Source organism: Crotalus tigris, unplaced genomic scaffold (genome assembly GCF_016545835.1).
Source record: "Crotalus tigris isolate CLP2741 ecotype Arizona unplaced genomic scaffold, ASM1654583v1 scf7180000017666.379230911805:20528666, whole genome shotgun sequence".
In the NCBI taxonomy this organism is placed as follows: domain Eukaryota; kingdom Metazoa; phylum Chordata; class Lepidosauria; order Squamata; family Viperidae; genus Crotalus; species Crotalus tigris.
In genome coordinates this window covers 15,942,229-15,962,497 of record NW_024096552.1, presented here as the reverse complement: position 1 = coordinate 15,962,497, position 20,269 = coordinate 15,942,229, and the positions used below count along the sequence as shown (strand labels likewise).

General features: G+C 38.2%; 1 protein-coding gene across 7 annotated transcripts in view; it reads right to left on the bottom strand.

Annotated features, from left to right (window-relative positions):
- The window catches only part of DPY19L1 (dpy-19 like C-mannosyltransferase 1), an 81,965-nt gene that overhangs the window by 59,252 nt on the left and 2,444 nt on the right, over window positions 1-20,269 (bottom strand). For 3 of the 7 annotated variants that reach the window (XM_039336796.1, XM_039336798.1, XM_039336803.1), the window contains exons 2-6: window positions 17,710-17,778; window positions 16,357-16,381; window positions 7,784-7,871; window positions 5,732-5,869; window positions 811-931 (exon numbers count right to left, since the gene is read on the bottom strand). In XM_039336796.1, the coding sequence (XP_039192730.1) occupies window positions 811-931; window positions 5,732-5,869; window positions 7,784-7,871; window positions 16,357-16,381; window positions 17,710-17,778 (441 nt within the window). The remainder of the gene's footprint in view (window positions 1-810; window positions 932-5,731; window positions 5,870-7,783; window positions 7,872-16,356; window positions 16,382-17,709; window positions 17,779-20,269) is intronic. The other 4 variants (XM_039336800.1, XM_039336797.1, XM_039336801.1 and 1 more) reach the window with 4 other exon arrangements.

The window sequence follows — 20,269 nt, the reverse complement described above, 5'->3', positions numbered from 1 at the left end:
TACATGAAAGAAGAACTTGGATTACAATCCCATATCTATCATTTCATCTCCAAGATGGTGCTGGATATAATCTACTAATGTTAGTTTAAAGGCAACCTTTTTTGAGCTGAATTTATGCTGAATTAATGGATACGCACATTATTCTTGACAATATGGAAATGGTTTGCCATTGCTGTTTTCTGATTTTTTTCTCTTAATTTTCTAATCTAGTCCTCAGCTCTGAGTTTTTCTGATTATCTCCCTTAGAAGTACTTACATTTTCTAACATGACTATCCATAATTTCTATTTGCAATGAAAACTTACGGAACACCAAGACATTCTTATAAACAAAAATAATGTTGGATGACAAGTATTTTGCTTCCATTTAATTTTATTTAAAATTAGAATACTATACTTTTTAAAAAAATGAAAGGTCAAATAGGAAACAGCCTAGCTAGACCTACGGAGGGCTGCCCATTGACCCAAGTATTAGGGTAATGCTGTTTGGAATCAAATATATTTATTTCACTTTCATACATGTTGTGTTTTTATAATTTCAGGTTTCTAAATTATTTATATACCTATATCTGTCAATTTCTTTATTTTCTTTTAACAAGCTACTATTAAGTATTATCCTTTTCTGAAAATAAGATTCTCACATTAAGATTTCTGCAATATGCACAAATTATTCAAATAATTAATTAAATATTTAATTAGAACATGGATAACCACAAATTCTAATTCTTAGTAACCTTTCAAAAAGGAATTTTTATATTATTTCACACTCCATTTTGTGCAATGTTCATAATGAATAAATAAGGAACACTTGCCTTCACAACTTTCAACAGGACTCAGACCTTCCCCTCTATTCACAGTCCAACACTTTTGTGTCTGAATGCCAAAAGAATTCATTATCCCTGTATATATGCGGTACCAGCTGGCTAATACAACCTGTGCAGAAAATAGGATTATAATTTCAAAAGAAAATTGTTTATCTCAGCAGTTGAAAGAAATTCATCTATGGCTATTCATCAGTATCTGACTGTTTTAAGATCCTTTTTCTTTCTCTGAAACTTCATTTTAAGTTTTAGTATATTTTTTATAAAATGGAAACTGACATACAAGCATGCTATTAAAAACATAAACACACACTTGCAAACTTTCAAGGTTTAACCATAAACTAGATAGCACAATAAATGTTCTGAAGACAAGGAACATTTATACCAAGGAAGCATGAATTTATACCAAGACTGAAATTTTATTAATAGGTATTTTTCACAGAATTTCTTTTTCTTTTCTGTAGATTCATCATGTGAAGCCGAGATTTTATGTTTATAATACAGGTAGTCTTAGACTTGTGACCAAAGTAAAATTGATCAAATTAAGATTTTTAAGATAAGAATTCTGCTGCTAAACAAGGCGATTTGCTGTTGTTAAACAAGTTTAGCTTCACTCATAGACTCTGGTTGTCTGAACCCATGTAGGAAGATCACAAATGGCAATCAAATGACCCTGGGACACTACAATCATCATAAATACATGCTAATTGCCAAGTGCCCAAATTTTGATCACATGCCTGTGGGAATGTTGCAATAGTCAAAAGTCATTTTTTTTGCAGTGCCATCGTAATTTTGAACAGTCACTAAACAAATGGTTGTACGTTGAGGATTATCTGCATATTCACTTCCAATTTAAAAGTCCAAGATACTGACAAAATATACTTTTTTTTAAAACTACCTGTAATTCTATGTTGAAATTAGATTGTTTTATTGCTATTATTATTATGGTTAATCTTTAATTTGGTTCACGGTCTGGGAGTGCTAAAAACAATTCAAGTCCTAACCAAAGACCTAAGAGCTGTTAAAGTAGCGTATGAGTATATAGGCATTCTCAATAGGGTGGTTTTTTGCAAAATCAGGATATTCAGGTCTGATAAGTTCAAAGTTTCCATGTATCTAGGCAGCCCTTTGGGTATTGCTCCAAGGACTCCTATTACTATTGGTACAACCATTGATTTCTCTCTTTACAATCACTCAACTTCAATTTGCAAATCACAATATTTTATTATTTTTTTCTAGCTATTTTTCTTCAATTCATGCATCACTTAGTATTGCAATATTAATGAACTAGACTTTTTTCTTTTCCACAATAGTGATGTCAGGTGTGTTGTGGGCCAGAGGTCTGTCTGTTTAGATCTGAAAGTCCCACAGGATCTTGACTTGCTCATTTTCAAGAACTTTGTCAATTTGGTGTTCCCAGTAAATTTTGCTGCATTTCTGGCAAAGCTTCCAATGTATAATTTTGGCAACTCCATCATGGCACTGCAAATAATAAATCTGTGAAATATTACTATAGCCACTGATAAGGTGATCCTCTATTTCATCTTTCTCATTGCATAAGCAACATTTGCTGTTGTTGGTGTCATGTTGATATGCTGTTGTTTCTGTTTTCATGGAATTGGTCTGCAAGGCTTGTTCTTGGGCAGCCAATTGAATCCTTCAGTTTCTTTCTTCAGTACCCATATCTCAAACAGTTCCATGTTAGCTTCATATCTACCTTTCTTTCAATGCCCTTCAGGTTCTGACTGTACATAGGCTTCTTTTTCCAGTTAGAAACTCAATGCTCAATTGTTTACTTTCAATATTCTGCTTTCAATTTGTCTTCAAGAGGTTTCCCTTGTTCACCTACTTCAGCAGCGGCTCTTTTGCTTTTTTTTATATAGTCATTTAAGCCGTGTTTTTCCTCTTCCATAGTTTGTCTCACCTTTAAGAGTCCTCTGCCACCTGAGATCTTGGCAAATGTAATAGATCAATATAACTTTTTGGATGCAGGGCATGGTTCATAGTCATTAATTTTCTTGTTTTTTGATCGAAGTTATCAAGTTCTAGCTGAATCCAATCAAGTATTATATTACAGGCACTGCCCAGATGTTAACTGCCTTTATTATATTTCCTCCACTCAGCTTTGATCTCAAGATTTTCCGGACTCGCTTTATGTACGCTGTTGAAATAGCTTCCTTAACTTGTTTGTGCAGCAGGTCAGAAGCTTCCAAAAGTACCCTTCTTCTAATGTTATTGCTTTTATCAACTCTTCATTATCAAGATAGAATCCATTATCTTCAACAATTTTTCCTGCCTTAACAATTATTGCATATTTATCAATGCCAAATTGCATGCCAATGTCTCTGCTAAACTCCTCAGTGCATTTCAGCAGTAAGCATAATTCAATTGTTGTTGTTGCTGTTGTTATTGATTTAATCTTCAATTCGATTGACAATGTGAAACTGGTAAAAACTTAACAGTTCAAGTCCTAATCAAATCCTAAAAGCTATTAAGGCAGCATCTGAGTATATTGGCAGTTCCAAGTATGGTGGGTTTTTGCAAAGTCAGGATATTCAGGTCTAATAAGTTCAAAATTTCCATGCATCTAGGAGCCCTTTGGCTATTGCTCCAAGGGCTCCTGTTACTATTGGTATAACCATTGATTTCTTCCTCCACATCGTTCAACTTCAATTTGTAAATCACAATATTTTGTTATTTTTTCTAGCAACTTCTCTTCAATTTGTGCATCACCTGGTATTGCAATATCAATAAGCCAGACTTTTTTTCTTTTCCACAATAGTGATGTCATTCGTGTTGTGCGTCAGATGTGTCTGTTTAAATCCAGAAGTCTCACAGGATCTTGACTTGCTCATTGACTTGCAAAAAAATCAAGGATAATAAAAAAAGTTTCTTCCAACATATTAACAATAAGAAAAAAATCAAGGAAACTGTAGGTCCACTAAAGAGAGAGGATGGCAAGGAAATAACAGGCAACAGGGAGAAAGCAGGGTTGCTTAATTCATTCTTTGTATCAATCTTCACACAAAAAGAAACTACATCCCAACATACCAAAAAAAAAACCCACTGCAAAAGACAAACTAGAAACAAAAATTAAAATAAGCAGCAAAATGGTAAGAGAATACCTATCCAACCTTGATGAATATAAATCATCAGGACCCAACAGATTACATCCCAGAATTCTGAAGGAGCTGGCAGATATTATCTCAGAAACATTGCACCATATCTTTCAAAAATCCTGGAGCCCAGGAGAAATACCTGAGGATTGGAAAAGGGCTGATGTGATTCCTATCTTCAAGAAAGGGAAAAAACGGACCCAGGAAATTATAGACCAATCAATTTAACATCAATACCTGGAAAGATCCTAAAAAAGATAATCAAAAAACAGATCTGCGAAGAACTAGAAGCAAACAAAGTTATAACTAGTAGCCAGCACGAATTTCTTAAAAATAGATCATGCCAAACCAATCTTATTTCATTTTTTGATAAAGTGACTATAGTAGACATAGTATACTTAGATTTCAATAAGGGATTTGATAAAGTAGACCACAATCTACTGCTTGGTAAGCTAGAAAAAGGTGGAATACACAACATCACCACCAGATGGATGTGTAGCTGGCTGGCAAACAATACTCAACAAATAGTCCTCAATGGCACTACATCCACATGGAGAGAAGTAAGCAATGGGGTACCACAAGGTTCCATCTTAGGCCCAGTACTTTTCAATATCTTCATAAATGACTTAGATGAGAGAATTGAAGGAGAACTCATCAAATTTGCAGATGACACTAAACTGGCAGGAGTATCTAACACACCAGAAAACAAACTCAGGATCCAAAAAGATCTTAACAAACTTGAACAATGGGTCCTATCCAACAAAATGAGTTTCAATGTGGAGAAAAGCGAAGTTTTACATTTAGGCAGGAAAAATCAAAAGTACAAGTACAGATTAGGCAAGACCTGGCTTAAAAACAGCAACGATGAGAGGGACCTTGGAGTCCTAGTGGACAATCACTTGACTATGTGCCAGCAGTATACAGCAGCAGCCAAAAAAAGCTAATACAATCCTGGGTTGTATAAACAGAGGCATAGAATCAAGATCACACAAAGTATTAGTGCAGCTTTATAAAACCTTAGTAAGACCACACCTGGAATATTGCAGCCAATTTTGGTCACCATATCACAAAAAAGATGTTGAGAGATTGGAAAAAATTCAGAGAAGAGCATCTAAGAGATCAAAGGCCTGGAGACAAAAAATACGAAGAATGGCTGCAGGACTTGGGTTTGGCTAGTCTAAAGAAAAGAAGAAATAAGGGAGACATGATAGCAGAGTTCCAGAATTTGAGGGGCTGCCACAAAGAAGAGGGGATCATGTTATTTTCCAAAGCATCAGAGGGCAGGACAAGAAAAAATAATTGGAAACTGATGAGAGAGAAACAACCTGGAATTAAGGAGAAACTTCCTGACAGTGAGGACAATTAACCAGTGGAACAGTTTGCCTCCAGAAATTGTGGGTGCTCCATCACTGGAGATTTTTAAGAAGCTAGACAGTCACTTGTCTGAGATGGTATAGGTTCTCCTGCTTGAGCAGGGGGCTGGACTAGAAGATCTCCAAGGTCCCTTCCAGCTCTATTCTATTCTATTCTATTCTATTCTATTCTATTCTATTCTATTCTATTCTATTCTATTCTATTCTATTCTATTTTCAAGAAGTTTATCAATTTGGTGTTCCCACTAATTTTTGCTGCATTTGAACCCAAACGTCTGGTAAAGCTTCCAATGTATGATTTTAGCAACTCAATCATGATGTTGTAGATAATTAGTCTGAGAAATTTTGCTACAGCCACTGATAAGATGATCCAAAGTTTCATCTTTTTCACTGCATCATCATCATCATCATCATCTGGCTTACCTCTGGATAGAGATTAAATCTTTTCAGTGTGTTTATTACAAGAGGATATTCAGTTAGATTATCATTCATAATCATCCAAACTCCACTGTAAAATGATGGTGCTTCAACTATAGTCTTGAAGTAGGAATAATAGAGACCCTAAAGTGAATATATTTAAATAACAATATTTAAATATTTATATTTAATATTTAAATGTATAATTTGCTTCATATTTGTGTATTTGAATTTATATAATTTGCTATAGCAATAAATACAATAATATCAATGAAATTAACTTTATCATTTCTAGATCAGAATTAGAATAAAACAAGATTAAAACAAATATTGCAAGTTATCTATAATGTATCAACACTTGCTTAATTAAGGTGTTGAACTACATCTGGCAAAATTCAAGTACAAGTATATACTCAGTCACTGACACCAGTCATCAGGTATTATTATAGAAAATATAGCAAAATTTGTTTTAGTGGTTAAGGCAACAGAAGACTGTTTATTCTAGTCCAGCTTTAGGTATGAAAGTCAGTTGGGAGACTTTGATGTTATTTTGGATAAAATAGGAGGAAGAAGGAGTATTAGATATTTTCACCAACTTATATTATTTATAAACATAATAAACATGGGATATAAATAAGTAAGAAAAAGTGCTACATAAACTACAGATAGTACCCAACTTACAACAATTCATTTGGTGACCATATGAAATTACAATGGCTGTGAAAAAAGTGACTTATGACCATTTTTCACACTTACAACTACTACAGCATCCCATAGTCACATGATCAAAATTAAGATGCTTGGCAACTGACTCTATTTATGATGGTTGCAGTGTCCCACAGTCATGAGATCAGATTTTGTGACCTTCTAATAAGCAAAATCAATGGGGAAGCCAGATTCACTTAAGAGCCCGTTACTAACTGAACAACACAGTGATTCACTTAACAACTATAGCAACAAAGATCATAAACTGGGGCAAAACACAACTGTGTCATTTAGCAATAGAAAATTTGGGCTCAATTGTTATCGTAAGTTGAGGACTACCTGTATTTGAAATTATAGAAGAAAGGCAGGATATGAATATAAATAATCAATCAATCAATATATTCCTAACTGGCTTGTACTACTATTATGAGGTTCTAAATTCTTCTTAATCCTCCAAGCAGTCCAAATCATTAACATAGAATAAATTAAAAAATAACAACTGAATCTACATTTAGCCATTACTAATTTAAATTCCATACATTTTATTCCAAGCATAACTAAAATTATTTAAAATATATTTTACTGAAAAGATAAATATCTCTTATAGTAGGGATCCCCAACTAGGACATACAAGTGTGAATGAGTGAACGAAGTTTCATCTGTGCACGTCAGGGTCTAGGTTGCATGTGAAACCATCCCCTATCCCCAGTTCATGGAAAGATTGCATTTCCAAGAAACAATCCCTGGTGCCAGAAAAATTGGAGACCTCTGTCTTATAGCTATATTTTTCTTCTATCCAATTATGTCTAATTCTCAAAGACTGCCTTAATAAACCCCTGCACTTTTCTTGGCAAAGTTTTTCAGAAGTGGTTTCCTATTGCCTCCTTCCTACGGCAGAGAAAATGATTGGTCCAAGATCACCAAACTGGCTTTGTGCCTAAGGCAGTACTAGAATTTACAGGCTCCTATATGGTAGCCTGATGCCTTAAACACTACACCATATTTATTGAAACAATTTACTTATGTAATTTATAGGCTGCCCAACTCCAATGTCTCTAGAGGGCAAATTAGTTTAGTAAAGAGATAATCTAAAGAAGCTGCATGTATTTGAAAATTTTTCAACATCAGTAAAAGAAACTGTGACAAGTAATCGGTGAAACTGCAAATACCACATAAATATTAAAATATTAAGAACAAAAATATTTCTAAATCATCTAAACAACTACAGTACCTTTTTGATTCAAGAATACATGGTAATTTGCATTTAAAAATTAAAAAATGTATTATTTGATATCCTTATTTTAGAATTAATATGTCTAAAAGTAATAATATCAATTAAAATTATGTTCTAACCATTTCAGTTCGAAATGCCATTTCCCGTTCCAGAGTTGAAAGATGAGAAAAGTGGCGATCATTTTCAAAAAGAGTTGTTATGTGATACCTGTTAAAATTATACATATTTGGCAATAAATCAGAAAAATAAATTCATTACAGTATCCTTGTAAATGAACCTGCAAAGTTTACCAGTTTGCAAAAAATTACTAGTCTGAGTTTTAGTCTTGAGTGGGGTTATCAAAGAATTGTCACATCTCTCTTCCACATGATCCTAAATTGAGTTGCTGGAAGATGTTCCATCTCTCCTCCAGGAATCACTTGGGTAAAAAGATTCCTGGATAAAACCTAATCACAAAAATGCCAAATCCTGCCATGGAGAGGTAGAGCATTATACTTCTTTCTAGTAAGTCTACTCACCTTCATTATAATCATTTGCACATATTTTTACAACTTAGGTATACTATAATCCCTCATATGCTCTATATAAACCAGTCCCTTCTAAGAAAATAAACATGAAATGTACTTGATATTCAGAGTCATGTAAGTAATGAATTCATTACTTCTATACTATTTGTAGATGTATTTCAAATGTTTAACACATGAAAAAAGTTCTAATCAACATGGAGATTGCCTCATTAAATGAAATATATTTGACTTTAGAAAGTATCTCTGAGTAGACCCTTCTAGATTAAAATATAATCCAGCATTATTATGTTAGTTATTAAAATAGCAACAACAAAGACATAAGTTAAATTAGAAAGCCTTCATCTCAGCATGAAATATTATTTACTTCATCAAATATAGATATACAGAAAGTTAACAGCCTTCTTACTAGAGAAGGGGCGTTGTCTTACCTGAATGCCTTTTCTCAGCATGAGGAATGTAGACTCCACGCATGGGTTGATTTAGTCTTCTAGCCCAATCAGACCAAACAATCAAAGTTGCCACGCCTCTGCAGGGTCTGACCATGCCCCAGTTTCGAAAGGGCGAAGCGAATGATTGTGTGACGTGATGGCTCCGAACTGCTGACACTAACCTAACTGCTAGTAATGATCAGGGAGGGGGTAGAGTCTACATTCCTCATGCTGAGAAAAGGCGTTCCAGGTAAGACAACGCCCCTTCTCCAGCATGTAGAGGAATGTAGACTCCACGAATGGGACATACCAAAGCCCTTATGATCCCACGGGTGGGAAGCAGTTGGTTAAGTGTCGGTGCTGAAATGGACCACTTGTTGTAAAATCCGACAGCCAAAAACAGCCTCCGTGGAAGCAAACTTGTCGAGTTTGTAGTGGTGAGTGAATGGTGAAGGAGACAACTACGTAGCCGCCTTACAGATGTCCTCTTTGGATGCCTGAGTCTGTCACGCCGCCAATGTGGAAGCGCTACGAGTAGAGTGCGCTGTCAGGCGGCTTGGGACAGGTAAAGAGGAAGCCTGGTAAGATTGAGCGATACAGGCCTTGATCCACCTGGCTATAGTAGAGGAGGAAACCTTCTGTCCCTTGGAAGTTGAGTGGAAAAAGACAAACAATGCCTCTGATTTGCGAAAGGATGTTGTCCTCTTAATATAATGACGTAATGCCCTACGTACATCTAGGTAATGCCACTGCTTTTCTAGTGTGTGAGAAGGATTGGGACAAAAGTTTTGTAGTACAATGTCCTGAGCCCGGTGGAACAGTGTATTCACCTTGGGAATGAATGAGGGATCTAACCTCAGCACCACTCTGTCCTGATAGAAGGTACACAGATCTTCCCTAACTGAAAGAGCAGCCAGCTCTGACACGGGTCTCGCCAACATGATGGCTACTAGGAAAGCCACCTTGTGGGACAAAATGTGAAGAGGACAAGACCTTATAGGTTCAAAGGGAGACCTAGTGAGTGCCTGCAGAACACGAGGTAGTTTCCTCATGTTCTGCAGGCACGAGGGACCTACCTCGTGTACTACCGGAGGTCTGGTGTTGGAGACTCCTTTCATAAAGGATCGGACCCTGGGATGATGGGACAATGGAGTGGCATTGGCACAGGTGAACACCATGGAAAGTATGGCCACCTGTCTATGCAAGGTGTTGGGCGCTAAGCCCTTATCCACTCCATCCATGAGGTATTCAAGAATCACTGGAATAGTGACAGAAGAGATAGACAAACCCTTACAGGTACACCAGTCACAGAAGTTCTTCCAAGTGGCATCATAGATTCGGTTCGTCGCCAGCCGTCTGGAAGCTTGGATCATAGCTATCACCCTTGAAGAGTAAGATCCGCACATCAGGAACTGGCGCTCAGATGCCAGACGGCTAGTTGTAGCCACTGTGGGTCCGGATGGCATATGGCCCCCTGCGTTAGAATTATCCTCTCTGGAGGGATTTGCTAAGGGGGGGCTACGGCGAGGTTCACGAGATCCGCGAACTATGGACGCCTCGGCCAATATGGGGCCACAAGGATTAGCTCCGCCAGTTTCTGTAACAGCTTCCTGATGACAGCCGGGATCAAGGGAAGGGGTGGAAATGCATATAGAAGGCCCGCCGGCCAAGGGCTGCGGAGGGCGTCTGCTCCTTCCGAACCGTGGGATGGGTACCGAGATAGAAACCGGGGAAGCTGGGTGTTCTTCGGGGATGCAAACAGGTCGACTTTGGGCCGACCGAAACGGTAAGTTATCTCCCGAAAGCGACAGGGATGTAGACGCCACTCTGAATCATCTATCATAGATCGACTCAGAAAATCTGCCTGGTCGTTTTCCACCCCTGAAATGTGTTCCACCTTTGGGGACAACAGATTCTGTTCCACCCATGACCCCAGACACTGGGCCTCGGACATTAGAATCCACGATTGAGTGCCGCCCTGCCTGTTGACATGGGCCTTTGCTGCCACATTGTCTGTCAGAACCAGCATGTGGCGGCCCGCCAACTTCTTGTGGAAATGGCGAAGTGCTAGGCATATGGCTCTGAGCTCTAACCAATTGATATTTTTCTTGAGATCCCATTGAGACCACCGTCCCTGGATGAATTGGGATTGCAGATATGCCCCCCATCCAAACAGACTGGCGTCTGTGGTTGGTTCTCTGAACAGGGATCCTTTGGACAGTGCTGGGGACAACCACCAGATGAGGGACGTGAGTGTCTGTGGTGGGACTCGCACCCTCTGTGGAAAACATGCTGCATCCCTATGGAGCAGGGTTACACGTTTCTCCTTGCGCACCCTGGTGACCATTGTACGTATGCTGAGCTGACGCTCCTGAGACAGGAAAACTCGGCACTGGCTGGTGTCTATTATTGCGCCTAGGTGGAGCAAACAGTTTGTTGGGATCAGATGGCTCTTTGGGAAGTTGATCATAAATCCATGATCCTGGAGTGTCTTGATCGTCAGTGCCACGTCTGATCGGGCGTTCAGTGCTGAGGACGACTGGATTAGGATATCATCCAAGTAGCACTGAACGCGGACTGGTACCAATCTGAGCTGTGCGGCGAGAACTGCCAGGATTTTGGTGAAAACCCTTGGAGCTGACGATAGGCCGAATGGCAGGGCCCTGTACTGATAGTGATGGTTGGAATACCTGAATCTGAGGAAACGCCTGTGATTTGGATGTATGGGAACGTAAGCTTCTGTCAGATCTATGGATGTAAGAAAATCCCCCGGCCAAATACTGCCCAGAATAGAATGAAGAGTTTGCATCTTGAATTTTTGGTAAATTAGGTACTGATTTAGAGCCTTGAGGTCTAGGATCGCCCTCCATCCTCCTGAGGCTTTTGGTACCACGAACAGGATGGAGTAGGAACCCAGTCCCCATTGATCTGGGGGTACCCGCTCTATTGCCTCTATGCTTAACAGATGACAAATGGCCTCCTCCATGAGACCTTGTTTCACGGGATTTCTGGACAGGGGGCAGGAGATGAAGCGCTGAGGGGGAGTGTGAGGAACTCCAGAGACAGTACGTCTCTGATAGTGGTTAGAACCCAATTGTCTGTGGTGGTACTTTCCCATTTGTGGAAATATAGTGCCAGTCTTCCACCAATGGGAGGAATCCACCTCAAATCACTTTGACTTTCGGAAAGCACGAGCTCCTCTGCCGCGAAAGGGCTGCTTAGCCTGGAATTGTGACTTTGGCTTGTCTCTATAGCTGGACCGGTCCGATGAGCGGTCCGGCCCTGCTTGAAAGGGCCGATACCCGCTCCATGTAGTTCGGTCTGAGCCAGACTTGAACGCCGGACGCCAGTTGTATGGAGAAAAACGTCTGCCCGTTTTTTGACAACATGAGCTAGTACTTTCAACTTTTCTTTGTTTTCAGTTAGGTAAGGAGAGCCTCTCCAAAAAGGCGACCCTTTTGATATGGTGCCGCAGCTACTCTCCATTTGTGCCTGGTATCGGCCTTCCAATTTTTTAGCCAGAACAACCGGCATGCCGCCACATTGGAAGCTATGGCCCGAACCAAATATTTGGCTGACTGCAGAGACACATCCGCCATGTATTACAGTGCAGCCCTTAGTTTAATGACATCCTGGTGAACCCTTACTTCGTCTGGGGATAATCTGGCCTGTAATTCCCTGAGCCAGATTAATGCAATTCTGGTGAAAAAGGAGTTAGATGTTGAGGCTCTTATAGCCCAAGCCGATGCCTGATGGGTCCTTTTGAGGGAAATCTCAGACTTCTTGTCCTCAGCCTTAAGGGCCTCCGGCATATCTCCTGGGATTTTGGTGTCTGACAGTATGGGGGCAAGAGCCTCGTCTACACTCGGAACTTCGAGGACATCGTTGAGGGAAGGGACCGTATCTAAGAGCTTACGATCTAATCCCCCAAGAGCAGAGAAACTTCCAGGAGATCCCCACTGATCCTGAATGGATTTGAGAAACATAGGGGGGCAAGGTATCCGTAGATTCTTCTTGACCGGTTCCAGAAACAGTGGATCAGAACTCTGTCCAGAGTCCTGATCGGTCATCTGTGGTTTCACGGGTTCAATTTTTCCGGTGACATAGGCTTTTTGTAAAAGAGAATAGAAGGAATTTGGATTCCACTCCTATCATAGGAGTGTCTTCCCCGTCTGACCACATGCCTTCTTCCGGAATCTGAGCGGAAAAATCCGATATCTCGCTTCCTTCAGATTGAGGTGGAGAACAGTGATCTGAGATCACATACTCCCTGGGATGCATAGTTTCTGTGGGCATAGGGGGGTTTGACGGTCCTTGGACCGGAATGGCCCTCCCTGAAGCTGCCATTGCCTGAGCCACCGCCTGTGAGATCATGGCTTGGAACTGGACAGTAAATGAAGGATGTTCGGGGCCCTGAAGACCTGCCGCCGTTGGCATGAAAGATGCTGACGGGATTGGGGGAGGGACGACTGTAGTAACCTCCCCCTGAGACCCACAAGACACTGAGGAAGGTCCTGGCTCAGCAGCTGGAATTGAATCTTGGACCTGTAATCTCAATTCTCGGTCAAAGAGGGACAGATGGTCCCATTCATATCCCAGCAAAGAACCCTGGTCCAGGGTCTGCTCGGGAGACCAAGCCCGTGTAAAAGGGGAAGGTCGATGCTCCCCTGATGTGGATGCAAGAGGAAGTGAGGGGATAAGCTGCGTCTCTCCTGTCTGCCGCTGGGCTTTGGAGAATTGTCGCTCCAGCGCCCTATGTCTGCTATCTGCTTGCTTGTCATCGGCCTTAGAGGTCCGTTTGACCTTGGCCTTTGCAGGTGTATCCAGACTGGATGGCTTGCATTTTATATTTCCATTGGAGGTGGAAGCCTGTGAAACGGTGTTATCCGCCATATTGAAATAAACAATAGGAAATAAACAACAGGTGTTCACCAGGAGATCCCTGGATCTGGCCTGTACTGCAATAGAAGAAAAGACAGGTTTTCACCACGGCCCACCTGGGTGGTACAGGCCTGCACGAGGGTCTGTGAGGTCCGGCCCGCCGTTAAGCACGGAGTCACTACGCGATATAAGCCGCACTACGCTCAGGGGCTGTCCTCCCCATTCAATTTTTCAGGCCCACTGTAATAGAGACAATTTGGCCGAAAAAGTATCAAATATCAATTAAAGATAAGTCTATATATGAATATAGATATATATCTTGTTTATTTTAATTCTGTTTTATTTTTATTTATTTATTTATTTATTTATTTATTTTTGACCCTCGTGTGTCACTTAGTGATGGCTAGGACAGTAAGTGCCGACCATTATGCAGACCGCGGAAAACAGGCAAGGCAAGCAGCAATCCAATCTGTTGGCACTGGATATTTAAAAGGTACTGGTAAGTCACACAGTCTGGAATATTACCAGATAAAATGGAGTGAGAGACTCAAGGTATTTTCCCTATGTCCACTAGGTAACCTGAGATGGTGCCTATTAAGCAGCTGAAGCACGAGGTAATGAAGATCTAAAGGAATGTAATTAGAACTCCTATTCCCCCCCCCACTTAGGGAGAATCATCGAATAAGTAAGTTACTTTGTGACTGAAAAGGCTGTAATTAGGACAAAGCAGTCAATTTCTCTCTTTAAATTGAGAGAAAAGATCCTCTACTGCAAGTAATCTGGTAATAAGCTCTTTTAGTCAAACAGTTCACCTGCGGTTTTTTTTGGGTAATTTACAGCTGACAATCAACAGTAACAAGGAAGTACTTGAGTAGTGTGAGGATCGAGCCTTCTAGAGGCTCAAAATGGCACCCGCAGGTTGTTTGAAATGGTAATGAACCTAGGAAGGTGATTTCAGTTTTCAGCCGAAAATTAGTAGTTTAAAACTTTGTATTCACAGCAAAGATCCTGGGAGGGGGTGGGGGAGGTAGATTGTAATGAGGAGGCAGCAATCTACGATCAGCTGTCTGCCTCTGAGAAAACTCACGAAGGGAATTGATTAAGAGAGAAGAAATGGTGCAGCATTGAGCTCAGAGCTGAACCAATCCCCCCCCCCAAAGAAGGAAAAAAAGGATATAGAATCCACGAATGGCAATAACTACCTTTCTGAATCTAAATTGGGAACCAAATTCTCACGTCTCTTCAGGGCTGAGACCAAACGAAACTGGGGCATGGTCAGACCCTGCAGAGGCGTGGCAACTTTGATTGTTTGGTCTGATGGGGCTAGAAGACTAAATCAACCCATTCGTGGAGTCTACATTCCTCTACATGCTGGAGAACTTCATATTCTTAAATTTGCATGTTTAACAATCCATTTGAGAACTGAATGTCTTCCTTCTAATATCTTCCGGAAAATAGCACTAATACAACAATGGACTAATGTTATACTAAGGAGACCAAACCATATTTATTATTGTTTATTATGCCTGAACTGCTATTTTTTAAAAAGAGTATAAAGAAATTATATAGCAAAATGGACTGAAAGTCTTGCTAATCTCTGTTTAAAAAAGGATTTGTTCCTCATTTCTACAGAAACTACAATTTTTGGCTAATTAGAAAACCTGTATACTTTGTGCTTCTAATGAAGCAATGGAGTCCATAAATAATATAATAAGAGGAAGTATTGCAAGATTCCTGCCTATAAATTTATTAGGGAATAGTCTGGCTCCCTGGGCTTCATAAAAAGGGAATCTTGAGAGAGAAAATGTGAATGCAATTTAAAAAATAAGAAGTAAAGACAGGAAGCCTATTATACAAATGAGTTCAAAAATACAGAGAAAACTAAAAACATATCAACTCTGGCCTAAATCACACACAAGCTACTTGAAGGCTAAGTACAACTTTGGTCACATGCAGCATAGAGCCAGTAGTGACCCGACCTCCCCATAAATTTGGAAATAATTGTTCTCTGTGTGGAGTGGCACTACAAAGAACTGTGAACTAGTAAGCTCCAAAGATTTTCCCAGTGTCAACTCAGTAAGATCTAAATTCATCAAGAAGGATATTTTGCACTCTCCTTGCATACTGTAGGAAAGAGAAAACTAAGTAAATATGATTGGTGAGGGGAGGGGGAAATGAACTTATGACCAGTCCTATAAGTTTCTGCTGTTGTAGCTTCCCTGCCATCATATAACCACTATCCAGATGCTCAGTATCCAGTTCACAATTATAACATCACAGTGAGTTGGGTTATATGAATGCCACTGGCAGCTTCCCACAACAAAATCATTGGGAAAGATGGTAGGAAAGGTTGCAAATTATCCCAGTAAGACATTCCTGCTTTTTCTCCCAAGGAGCCCATTATCTCCTATTTCATAGCAGACCCCTGCCCATCTGCTTTCTAACATGTCTGTGGCCTCTGCAGACCAACTCATACTCCCTAGTGCTCACCCATAGCACCCACATACCCCCCATGCTCTTTATCTGGCACTCCTACCTGTTCCTATTTAATGACCTGCACATCCTGGCATTGTGATGGCAACTGGGACTGCTGTCACTAAGCAACGTGGTCATGCTTTATGACCACGTCACTTAGCAACAGCAATTCTAATCCCAATTGGCATTTAACCCAAGGACAGCCTGTATGGGAAGGAGGCCAGTCTGGAGGAGGGGAAGGCACTGAAGCCCCATCCGTTACTGCTTTATAACCTCTGGCCTACCACTGTGTACCAGCCTAAGGGACTTAAGACATATAGAGATAATGCTACTGTAATTAGACATTGATGAAGCATTTTTGTTTGCAGAACATAAACTTACCAGTGAAGGATTCCTGCAACAGCAGCTGTTAAGAAAAATAAAACAAAACATAACGCCTTATTTTTAAATTAAAATTTTAAAATATAACCCCAATCCTTAAGGGCTATATATATGTAACACCTCTAAAAGCTTACACAAAATTTCTCTACACAAAACATTTTATGTTTTCTGTAGAATATTCAAACAAGTATTCTTTATCTGTTTCATTCTAACTTGCAAAGTTATATATCTGATATATAACTTTGCAAGTTAGAATGAAACAGATAAAATAGATATCTGCATTATTGCTTTCATATATCAGCTGTTTAAAAATATTACAGTGTTATATTTAGGGCATATCTAACAAATTTCTAACTTCTCATGAAGCCAATTTTATATATTAAAAAAGACACACAAGAGTATTCATGCAATTTCTGCTATGTCATAGGAGCAAAAAAAGAGAAGGCAGGACTATCTCTATCTCTCTCTCTCTCTCTTGCGCGCGCGCGCAGGGAAGGGGGGAGGGAGAGAGAGAGACAGTGTCTATCCTGCCTTCTCTTTTTTTGCTCCTATGACATAGCAGAAATTGCTTTATATATATATATATATAAACGGTCTCTCAGCCCTGAAGATGTTGGGGAGTTTTCCCAATGAAAGCTTGGCAACCTTTTAATATAGTAAAATACTTTAATTAAAGTATTTTAACTTTAAACTCTCCTGGTGAACGCACTTTATTCATTCCATTTATAATTATGCCCGGGAGTCGCATTTTCACCATCATTATTTAATATATATATATATATATATATATATATATATATATATATATATATATATATATATATATATATCAGACATACTGTTGTAGTTTGGATATATCTTTGTAATACAACTATAGAAAATTTCAAAGGTATAATTTCTGGATCTATAACTAAAAAATTTAAAGTTAACACCAATCACCATCACCCTTAAGCTATGCCTTTAATACTAACAATTCCAAATATAAATGCAAATATATAGTTTATTAATGAAATATGTATTTTATATCACTTGAAAAACTGTTCATTTTGTCACACATTACACTCCTTAACAACAAGAATAAAATGTCATAAAACTCATACTTTTTTGCAAGAGTCTGATTCAGCTACCATGTGAAAATATTATTTTACACTTGTTGTAAGAAATATCCTTAATTTTATATATTCAAGTAATCTACTTGCATTACATCTGTGGAACCAACAGGGTATTAACATCAGAATCTCATCTTGTATCCTTATATTGTCTTACTTGGGAGTAAATTTAGTCATTTGGACTGAATTTTGCAAGACCCTGTAAGACAGCATTATTAGAAAATAAGAACTATAAAATTCTCACCCATTATAAGTGTAAGCCATATTTTGCTATCTGTTCTTGCAATAAAGAATCCCGTTTCTCGCAGAGCATCTATATAAAAAGAAAATAAGTATCATTAATGTACTATTATTTATAGAATTTATAAAATGTATTTAAAAGAATTGTCCTCGCAAAAATTTATTATATTTAGAAACTTTTCTAAACTTTTTGCTTCCTTATACTGAATCTAGTTCTTTTCTCAGTAATACTAAAATAAGAATTATACGTAGTGTTCAATGTTCAAATAACATTTTTTCAATAGGATGATATATATTTACTGCAAAAAGTTGGGAGATTTAGCTTACATTTAAATAGGATACAAAAGCAGACTTTTTGGAGTTTTCCTCCAATTAAAATTCTTCCAGCTTTCCATTCTTCCTCAGGCAACACTGAAAGATGAGAAGCCTCTCCTAAACGGGATAGGCTATGTGGTATGGGAGAATATTAGGCAATAATATGCCATTAATGGAAGAGCTTCTTCCCATTTCTTTATCCTATCACTACAAAACTACTCCTGGAGTACATGGGCACCAATATGCCTGAAGAAATAATTCTTAGTGTTCATTTGGCTTCCTGCCTGGAATTGACTTTTTAGATTTATTTCTTTAAAACAAAATATATTAATTAAAAGAGGGTGAATGTAAAAAAATTAAATATTCTTGGTGAAGGAATGGATGAGCTGTAACTTGGTGCTGAGAAAGTGGAAACCGTAAGAAAGAAATTCAAAATATCCACAGCTTGATACTATTTGGTATAAACTGGAATAGATCAAAATTCTGATACATTTTCAAGATTCTAAATGTTTATGTTGTATTGTATAATAATAAATCAGTGCTGGTATAATCTTTGCAGTGTCTGGCCTACAATACCTCAAATGGCTGACAGGGAGGGAAGCTGGTATGTTGCAAAGCGCCAGCCTCCAATAATCTGTATTATTTATATCCACATGATCTTCAACAGTTTTCTTTGGAAATAAAAATGATACTATGTTTTATTTGAAAATATGTTAAACTGCCCAGAAAGAAAAATAAGATAGAGTATGATAGAAGTTAGGAACATAGATAAGTAGTAGTTTCATTAATTGGCTCTTTTAACTACTGCAATTATTTGCCAAGACTGTCATTTTGAGAATGGGAAGACTACGTCCTCCAGCCAGATTGGTCATAATCTCATAATTTTAAATATTCTCAACTATCAAAAAGGTTGGGGTCCAAGCATACTCATTGCTCTGAATTTTGATGCATTAAATTTAAGACCATATCATAATTTCAATACAGTTCTTTCACTCAGTGCAACACAATCTCTGATATAATATACAAGTAATATTATTGATTAAATTTAAATATAGTTAAGAAGCTTGTGATGTATCTTAGACGTGTGTATTTATGGCTATATATGAATCCTTAGCATGAGTATATTCTTGGATTAAGCATGCAAAAGACCACAATCTTATGTATTTCAACTGAGTATCTTTGAATCTTAGGAAGTTAAAACCAAGCTTAGATATGATTATATCAGCACTGTAGAGATAAGTTTGAAATAACATAATTAAGCCATGGTGGCACAGTGCTTAGAATGAAGTATTGCAGGCTAACTTATTGCTCACTGCTAGCAGTTTGATTCTCATCAGCTCAAGGTTGTCTCAGCCTTTCATCCTTCCGAGGTCAGTAAAATGAGGACCCAGATTGTTGGCGGTAATATGCTGACTCTGTAAACTGCTTAAAGAGGGCTGTAAAGCACTGTGAAGCAGTATATAGGTCTAAGTGCTATTGCTATTGCTAAGCTGTTGTTGGTTTTATTGGGATGAAACTATGGGAAATGCCCTAAGACTTACATTAGTAGATGGTAAACCAACCAACAAAAGATAGCTTTTCATTTAAAAATGATTTTTTTTAAAAAAATATGTGCAAATACTGGGAGATTTTGATTATGTACTAGTAAGTCAGTGTTGACCTTTAGCAATCACATACATATAATTTCTTCATGTATTCCTAACTTGGATCTTATTGCTACTAAGTTCATTCTCTTTTCTTCCACTTTTTCTAGTACTATACCTACTCTAGGGAGCTAAGTCTTTACATGTGTTGATAGCAAAATCATATGAGCATGATTTGTGTCTCCACTGAGAACTCCGGATTGATTTATTTGATGACCATTTGCTCATTTTTTTGGGCTGCCCACAATAATCTCAGGATTCTTACAACATCAAAGCTCAAAAACATCAATAATCTTTCTATCCTGCGTATTCATCTTTTTTTTAGTGAAATTTTTACTGAAAATTTTAACAGTGATAAGAACTAATACAAACTAAAATAGAGCAGAAAAAAAACAAAAATAAAACAAAAATGAAATAAAAGAAAAAGAAATAGTGGAATAAGAAAAAAAGTAAAAGAAAGTAGGAAAAAATAACGATATAAAGATACAAAGAAGTGGCTTCCAATATAATTTTAAGTAAAATTATATTTTAACCTTTCACTTTTTAAAGTTGCATCGTGATTCTTTTTTCCTTTTTCTCTTTCCTACCACTTTTACTAGAATTATA